The 9,531-nt window shown below is 36.2% G+C and overlaps 1 protein-coding gene across 4 annotated transcripts in view; it reads left to right on the top strand.

The window, feature by feature from the left end:
- The first annotated feature begins 228 nt into the window (after positions 1–228).
- Positions 229–9,531, top strand: part of ZZZ3 (zinc finger ZZ-type containing 3) — a 35,295-nt gene continuing 25,992 nt past the window's right edge. For all 4 annotated transcript variants that reach the window (XM_061451548.1, XM_061451547.1, XM_061451546.1 and 1 more), the window contains exons 1-2: positions 229–381; positions 3,354–4,915. In XM_061451548.1, the coding sequence (XP_061307532.1) occupies positions 3,405–4,915 (1,511 nt within the window). In that variant the 5' untranslated portion in view covers positions 229–381; positions 3,354–3,404. The remainder of the gene's footprint in view (positions 382–3,353; positions 4,916–9,531) is intronic.

Below are 9,531 nucleotides of genomic sequence, written 5' to 3'. Positions count from 1 at the left end.
ATGATACAGTGAATCTCTTCTAAATAGTGAAGAAGGGTATTTTGCATCTGAAACCTAAATTAGCGTTTCACATTCTTAATTACTTTGCAGCGTTACTGTCCTTTATGTAGGACACTTGTAAAATTGCTAATTGCTTCTTAAAAAATCTGTTACTGTTGGTATGTCCTGTTGCAGTCTTTTTAGTAATTAATAATTTAAATGTTGATGCCTTTGTCTCTTTCCCAACAGTTTTCAAAGTCTTGTTAATGTGATGGCATAAACTAGTTACAAGGCATTTGGATTGCATCATGGATATCGCCAATGGTCAGTGATACTGAGTGGCGCAGTAAGAGTCTGCTGTATGAAATGTCAGAAGTCTGTATTTCTTCTAGTTTTGCAATGGTAAGTTTTTTACATTTTGTGCTAAGTAAATAATAACTTTTAAACTTGTTATGTAAGGTATATTTCTTTAGAAAGTAACATACCAGCAAGTCAGTAACGATTTCTATCTTATGTATTACTTCTGATGTCTGTAGAGTTCAGCAGTAATTACCAAAGTGTACATTGGGCTTAACTTACTTTATTGGTATCCATTTGAAATGTAAGTTACTCATCCTTAACGTGTGCTGGCCGTAATTAGAACAACCTAGGTGAAATGGAATATCTAAATGACCCTGGTTTTCATGTTTGGGCTCATCCTCAAATGAGATCACTTTTCAGAAGGTATTAAATGTGGGTGGTGTTGTGGTTTAACCCCAGCCAGCAGTTAAGCATCAGACAGCTGCTTGCTTCTTACCCTCAGTGGGATGGGGGAGAGAATCAGAACAGTAAAACTGAGAACAAACTTGTGGGTTGAGATTGAAGACAGTTTAATAGGTAAAGCAAAAGCCACGTGAGCAAGCAAAGCGAACCACAGAATTAATTCACCACTTCCCATGGGCAGGCAGGTGTTCAGCCATCTCCAGGAAAGCAGCGCTCCATCACACATAAAGGTTATTCGGGAAGACAAAACACCTTAACTCTGAAGACTTCACACTTCTTCCTTTTTTCCCCACCTTTGTATGCTGTGCATGATGTCGTATGGTATGGAATATCCCTTCAGTGAGTTGGGGTCAGCTGTCTGGCTGTGTCTCCTCCCAACTTTTTGTGCATCCGCAACCTAATTGTGTGCAGTGTGAGAGGCAGAAGAGGCTTTCGCTCTGTGTAAGCGGTGCTCAGCAGCAATGAAAACATGCCTAAATTATCAGTGCTGTTTCCAGCACGAATCCAAACCAAAGCCCCATACGAGCTCCTAGAAACTAGAAAATTACCCTAGCCAAAGCCCGCACATGTGTAAAAGGGGGGAACATACAAGCAAGTTTATTAATGGGGGAAAGAGGTATTAACAACTGTTACAGACTACATAGTTACATGGGTGGTTTTCTCTCTTCAGCTCAACTACTGGTGTTTTGCTCATTTGCTGTTTGCCATATTATTTATATTTTTTCTTAAGACAGAGTTCATTGGACATGTCACACTTTGTTCTGCATTGTTAGTTTTAAATGGACAGAATGGAAGTTTGTACTACAGTTCTTTACCTGTATCTCCAGGAATACAAACAGTGCAGCTTTCCAGGCATCCGTGAAAGGCAGCAGAAATACCTACCAAGCAGGAAGGTTGCAGCAGCAGAAATACAACCCAGTTTTGCAACATTTACAATTTCTGCTTTCTAGCTGCCTTTCCTCATTAAGCAAAATGATGTGGTGTCTTACACAGTTGTATCTAGAATTACATCAAGCAGTGCTTCTAGGATATGTTACTTTCGTTAAGAAATCCTACTTGCCTTATGAATACCTAAACAGAGATATACTGCTAATTGCTTAAAAGATGTACTGGTCTTGTCCCATTCTGTCTGTTCTGCTCTAGTACCATCTGATGCCGAAATAGTAAATATGTGAGAATTTATGCTGTCTGCTCTCCCTCCCTCCTCTCTTTGCTGAAGATGCAAAATGAAATAGTTTGCCTCCATTTGTCATTTTCAGCCTTTCTAAATAACATGTAAAAGGCTTGATTCTGTATTAAAAATTTTAAGTCTTCACATCATGTCAGTTGAACAGGTTTGTATAATCTGAAATTTGGATAGATGGAAAAGTATATCATTATGTACAAATGTGAATCCATCATGGATATTGTGAAAGGTTGTTGGTGGTACGCAGTTTGAAATGTTGAATTTTTAAAGATGAAATGGATAGCAGGGTAAGACTGAACTGATTTCTCTTAAAGATGTTATTTTGAGATTGGACAAATCGAGTACTCCTACATTTCACCCTGAAATCTGAAATACAGACACTCAAACTGGAGTGTTGAGAGAGAACTGTTTTAAACTTAGCTTTCAGTCTTACTGAACTTAAATCCGATGTAGGTGATGATTCATCTCACCAACTGTATGAAAAGTTTTGACATGGAGAAGGCTTGGGAAACACCCTTCTAGTACTTCAGAAAAGACTACTGAGAAGATAGAGCCAGGCATTGACGTAAATGTTGCAGAAATAGGGGAGATCCCGCCTAGGTGTAAGAAAAAACGTTCACTGTAAAGGTTGTTAAACACTGGGACAGGTTGCCCAGAGAAGCTGTGGAATATCTGTACTTGGAGGTTTTCAAGACCCAGCTGGACAATGTCCTATGCAACTAAATGTGAATTTAGTCTTGATGCTCATTTGAGCAGGAGGTTGGACTAAATTGCCTCCCAGAGTCCTGTCCAACTTGAATGATTTTATGTTTCCAATTCAGGCATTTTGTTTTACTTGGTTTTTACTATTAATGACTGTAACTAGGTTTTACTGTTGTGATTTATTTTTTAGTGCCCTGTTAAATTAGAGTTGCAGTTCTGTTTTGTTATATGAGTGATCTGTTTTTGTTTGAAGCAACAAGTGAGCAAGCAAATATGATTTTAATGATTTCCTACTTCATGTGTTAAACCATGTAACTGGAAATTGTGGGGATATTAAGAATGTGATTTAATACCTCTCATTTGATGAGACAGATAATAATACCAATACATTACATGATATGTACAATACATAAATACAGTATTTTAGGAACTGGAGCCTAGCTGGAACATTCCACTCTTACATAAGGCATAACTATGAACAACATTCACGTACAAGTACTAAAGCCCGAACAGTCAGAAATACCAAGTCAGCTACTCTAGCTTAGATGGAAAATTTCTTTAATGCCCTAAAGAAATACCACAGAAAGAAGTGGTATTAATACATTGTATAGGCATGTTCAATTTTATGTTAGATACATTTGTGACAATGTATTCTTCAGATTTTCTATGTCTGTAGGTGTTGAAGTATTTTTTTTTCTGATTGTTTTGTTTACATTTTTTGAAGGTTTCCCAATGAGTGGAGCATGATGAACATACTTTAGGGACTTGCCATAGTATGGCTGCTTCTCGATCTACTCGTGTTACAAGATCTACAGTGGGTTTAAATGGTTTGGATGAAAACTTTTGTGGTAGAACATTAAGAAACCGTAGTATTGCTCATCCAGAGGAAGTTTCACCTCATCCTCAAATACGGTCAAGGTCACCAAAGAAGAGGCCAGAGTCTGTGCAAACTCAGAAGGGCAGTAACGGTGGAAGAACTACTGATTTGAAACAACAGAGTGCACGGGAGTCATGGGTGAGCCCTAGAAAAAGAGGGCTGTCTACTTCCGAAAAAGATAATGTTGATAAACAAACTGTGGAAAATTGTGAGAAAAAACAAGCAGAACCTGTTTCACCAGTTTTGAAAAGAATTAAGCGTTGTCTACGCTCAGAGGCACCCAACAATTCAGAAGAAGACTTGCCTTCTAAAACAGAGAAGGAATCATTGGAGCATAAAAGCTTAGTGTCGGACAATGATGCAGTCTCTACAGGGACTAAGCGAGCTTGCCGATGTCTTATATTGGATGATTGTGACAAAAGGGAAGTTAAAAAGGTGAATGTCTGTGCAGAAGGATTTAATAATTCTGCAATAGTTGATGAGATTGGAGGCTGTCAGACTGTCAATGGAGTTGGTGAGAGAGACTCAAATTCTCTTAACTGTGATGACTGTCAGCTTGATGGGAACACTAAGCAAAACAGTGCTGGTTCCTGTACACCCAAGGACAAAACAGTAGCAGAAAATGGAAACTCATTTGCCCATTCTTCATTGTTGCTTAACAGCAGCAAGGAGGACAGTGTTGTAGACCATTATGTGCCTTGCACAAACTCTCAAGAACAGGTAAAGTTAGAGGACCACAAAATAATAAATGACTGCTTGCCTGAGGAGCATGCTACTCAGGCATATGAGCCAGCTACAGGGTCCTTTTCTGAAATCCAGTCATCTTTGTTAAGGGATTCGGAGGAGGAGGTAGATGTCGTAGGAGATAGTAGTGCCTCTAAGGAACAGTGTGCTGAAAACACCAATAGCAACCCGAATACTCATCATGACAGTGCATCGATCTCAGGTGAACCTGAACCACATTCTTCAGTGCTGGACTGTGTTTCAGCTCCAGTGACATCCATGTCAGAACTTCAAGAACACAGATACACATTGAGAACTTCACCACGAAGGGCTACCCCTGCCAGAAGTAGCCCTACTAAAAATAACTCTCCTTGTAGAGAAAATGGACAGGTTGAGGAAAATAATCTTAGTCCCACTGAAAAGAATGTACCTGTAGGTATTAATAATATCAGTGGATCTCCCCAAAAGTCTGAAGAAATTAAACAGAACGAAAAAGAGAGAAATGGTAATATGGGAGATCATGGGAATGATGGACTAAGAAAGCCACTTTCTGAGGCTAAGCTTGTTGCTGGATATGTACCATCTGCCAAAGAGAGTGCCAACATCCACACTGCAGAGGATGATGAGGAAGAGCCTGATGTGTATTACTTTGAATCAGATCATGTGGCATTGAAACACAACAAAGAGTATGTGTAACTATGGTAACCATGAATTCTGCTTTTGTTTCTTACCAAGAATATATAAATTAATAAGTATGTAAAGTACTTTCATGAAAACTTAAGTGTTTTATAATTTTCATACTCTACAGTCTTCACTTTTCTTCCTTGTTTCTACCTCAAACGAAATTAAACTATTTAATATGCAGTATGGTACAGCAATGTGGTTTATACATTTCTAGCAATATGAATTCTTTAGCCAGAACTTTTTTATTTTAAAACACATCTGTTACGTCTTTTCTCAAAAAAACTATCTGGAAGCAAAACCAAAGGAATTATAACCCTTACTTAGAGTTCAGTTATTTTTCAGCGTATCAAAGAGGCACAGCACACACAGTTTACAAAATTGTCATTCTGTTTTACATAGAATTTAAGTTTAGATACCTATTTTCAGAGTGTAATGGGAAAGACTTAACTTTATTGTGTTAAGGAAGCTAAATTGATCAAATGCAGCAATTTGAGAATTTTCTCCAGAGTAAATTTTGTCTACATTGCTGTTGATATTCATCAGATGTAAATATCTACATGTTTATTATTAGAAAAGAGCAGTGACTTGGTAACTTGGTTTTGTATTTATCATCTAAATGTCTCTAAGTAGAACTGTTGCAATCGTATGTTTGTGGTAACTTTAAAAGATTCCTGAAAGAAAAGGGCAATTTTCTCAGTTTCTATTGCAGAGGCTTTGTAATGCTGTTTTGATCTCTGTGTTTTGCAGTTTAGTAGATGCTCTACCTCTTGTGAGTAGTGAAAGGTCAAATACAGATGATCGTCAGTTTGTTGCATATGAAGAGTTAAACTGCTGCTTTTTGTTTTTGTATATGATCCAGCACAGTTGTAATGGATATGGGGCACAAGGCACAGATGATCGTTTAATTCAGTAGAAGTTTGGCTGGGTTTTTTTGGTATTAGAGTTGCATTATTTTTAGAATGAAATTTGGTTCAGTACTGGATATTAATAAATTATTTTAATTGGAGAAAATCCTAAATTAGAGCATGGTTCCAACAAACTATGATTTCAAAATAATGAGCAAATATTCGCAGCTTCAGCCTTGAGCCCAAAGTGTATGCACACTTTTTCTGGTAGACAGAAGATTGCTGTTTCCTTAATTATAAATGGGGGAAAAATAGACTGTTGTCTTCTTACGGTTTTTAGATGATTTTGTATCTGTGTGTAGCATGACTTTGCTAGTTATGTTACTACAAAGTTACATTAGCAATGTATGTTTTTGGGCGGGAGGTTTAGTGTTTATTAGGGAAAGAACAATAAAGATCATATCAGATTTTTAGAAGTAACCTGAATTTTTACTTATTTCAAATTAAGCATGCCTGAAATCCATAGTTTTTAAAGATCAAAATCTGCAATTGAGTGTTACTGCTGTAAAAAGATCAACAAAACAGGTTTTGGTGGGTTTGTTTTGGTTTTTTGTTGTTTTTTTTTAAATCTGTTCTTGCACTTAAACACAGCTCTGAAATGTTCTTGAGGAATTTCAGGAACTAATGTTTGTTTAGTTAGGTTTTGACATACGCAATTGCTCTGAAGATACTAGCCTGTTAGAGTTTGTTGGAAAGCTTTTGGAATTGCAGCTAGGACTTGGTGGCTTGCTGGGAACTTGCTGCATGAATGCAGAATTCAAGAAATAATTACTATTATTTTTATCCTATCTTACTGATTTTGGGTGCCAAAAAAAGTCAGAGCTAAAATTCTCTTCTAGATCAAGACAGAATAATTTCTACTCTTCAGAAGGGAAGCATGCTCCCAAAGGTAGTGTGTGTATATATATAATTGGGAAATTATGGGCAGTCTTTCTTTATAGTAGTTTGTTTTTTGAAGAAAATAAATCTAGTATTCTGATGGTTCCTGTTGGCAGTAGGATCTTTCTAAAGAGCTTAAGTCTGTATTTTGGTATTTGAGTGCCCTTGTCCTTTACCTGATACTTTGTAGTTCAAGAGTTGCAGTGCACTACAGCCTTTTTAAATTTTAAAAATACCAGGGTTCAGTAGAGGATACTGGTAATTTGCATGTTGCAGTTCTTGAATAGTGTCTTAATTATACCTTTGTTTAATCTCATTTGGTGCTTATTGTCTAAAAATGTTAAACTGAAAATGAAAAAGGTTTTAGCAGAAATATTTTCCCCGATTAGTCAGATGCAAAGAATTTCAGGGTTCCTATGTGTCAGGTAATGGCTGTTTGCTTTGCCTGTTATGTATTTCTGGCTGTGCGAAATATGCCGATCAGATCTTCAAATGATGCAGAGCTTTGGTTTTCTGTGCTTCATCAGTCTGTGATTAAACTTGTCTTGATGAATGATTATTCTCTCTGGTTTGTATTTCTACTCTCTTTTAAACGCAAATTCAGAGAGACAAGTAGCATCTTGGCTAAGTTGAGGAGGCAGGTTTCTCAAAGAAGGCATTAGTATCATTCTTTAGATGTTCCACAGCAGGAAAAAAACCCAAAAAGCTATATTCCTCTCTGTTGTCGAAGCAATTTGTTATGTCTGTAAACTTACATTATTTCTTGTTACATTACATAGCTTGATGACATACACATTCATACAGCTGATTTTCACTCTCCAAGAAATTATTATTGTAACATTGGTAAAGTATGAATATACCAAAGCTTTCAACAGCTGTTGATAAGGATTTCTATAAGAAAAAAACCTAAATGTATATTGTGGTATTTTTGTATGAACTTTGTTGCTTTTTGACTGCTGTCATGTTTAAACAGCATTCATATATTGGTATTTCTGGGTAATCTGGATGATATATTAGGAAAAATAGTCATCACACGAAGCAAATTATGGAATATTATTATTTGGAGAGAAGGCTGAAATGGTGGATGATCCACAGCCTCCGTAATAAAATAGATCTCTCCTACAAAGACACATCTGAGATCTCTAAACAGAAATTTTATTGCGACATAGACACTCATGTAGATAATAACAGGCTGATCTGGGAGACTGTATAATTGTAAAGTATTGTTAATTTTTCTGTTATTGCACACATAATTTGAATTTTTGTGTGTTATGATTCCTCTCAGGATAATGTGGTTTAGTGCATATTTGAGAAATGTGCTTGTATGTTCTAGCTCAGAAACCTTTGTGTTTTCTCTTGAGATACTTTCATAAAGACTGAACTTGTTGATTTAAATCTTTTTACACTGCTTAATTTTATATGGTGTGCTTAATGTTTTGCGTATGTCTTTTCTCAGGAGTTTCCCATATCTCTGTACTGTGTCCTTTTATAGTTTAATTCTTTCTTATAGTGCTGTAGCTTACTTTAATTTTTTATGCTATGCAGTATTTTATTCTCAGTACATTTCCCCCTTTGCCCAGTGTTTCATTTAGTGCCCTTTTTTCTTTCTTTGTTCTTCCTCTCTTTCTTTCTTTGGAGGTTTGCAGTGTTTGGCAGGTGTTAAGTTGCATGAGGGGAAACACTTTATTTAACACTTAATTCTGAGGTCTAGATGAAATTGTGATTGAGGAATTGAGTCTTCGTATACATATAATGCAGTATACAGGGTGTTTCTAGAATCCTGTAGACTGTGGTTAGCTTTGTAGGAGCCACGTAGGCCTGGAGGTAAGCTCACTGAAATGCAAGAACTACGCATGAGCACTTGCTTACAGGCATTCAGCTGCTGGAGTCAGGACCTTGCATTTATTCAGTAGATAAATATTTTCATACATCTTTCATTTCATTTATTACTTTATAATATTAAAAATAGTAATAGCTGTACTGACATTTAAACTGAAGACAGATTAAAATGAAATATTTTAATACATGTCTTTAAAACGCAGTCTTGTGAATTCTTACCTAGTGTGGGCTGTCTTACTGCAGAGGCCTTGGGGACAGAGGACCGTGTAGGATTATGCAATCAGATTTAATATAGCATTGACAATTCATAGTAATACTGTTAATGTTTTTGGGTGCATTTTTAATGTTATATGAATGTGAGAAAGAAAAGAAACATCTGTGTCATTTCCTGTGATATTTTGTATTTAGTTCTGTCTCAAATGTTTCTGCCTAATGAATCATACTGAAACAGTTCTCCATGGAAGTTACTGCATGTGACTTGTTAGAATAGGTTCTGGTGCACCTTGCTGCTTATTTGAGAAGTGCCTTAAACAGACTCTTCTTAAAGTGTAATTGTAATATAATCCTGTACCAGTCTTTTTCACTAAGGTGAACTTCTGGTTTTACCAGCACCATGTTTTTTCCTTAATTGGATGACAACTAGTACTAAAAATTAAAACATTTTTTATTAATATATTTTTAAGGTAAAATCTCCATGTCTGATATATTTTGGGCAAGAATAAACATCAGTTTTGTAATTTATCCCCATATGTTCTGATCTGTGTCCCAGAATTATGGTCAAATTTATCACACAGTATGGATTTATTGTGCAGATAAGTCAGATAATCTAGTATTTCTTTGTTAGCTAACTAGGAGTAGCCAATATTGTAGAATAAATTATCTTCCTATATTATTTTTAAGGACACCTTTGTCTTATTTTTTGTGAGACACAGCTTTAGTCTGAGGAGACTTTGATTCTCACATTGTAGTAAATGGAATTGATATAAATCAAGTTA

The sequence above is a fragment of the Pezoporus flaviventris genome, unplaced genomic scaffold (genome assembly GCF_033815535.1).
Source record: "Pezoporus flaviventris isolate CSIRO_AGI_PZ_B2104156 unplaced genomic scaffold, CSIRO_AGI_Pfla_v1 ptg000013l, whole genome shotgun sequence".
Lineage (NCBI taxonomy): Eukaryota > Metazoa > Chordata > Aves > Psittaciformes > Psittacidae > Pezoporus > Pezoporus flaviventris.
The sequence above is the reverse complement of the archived record's forward strand: the minus strand, read 5'-3'. Positions and strand labels throughout refer to the sequence as shown.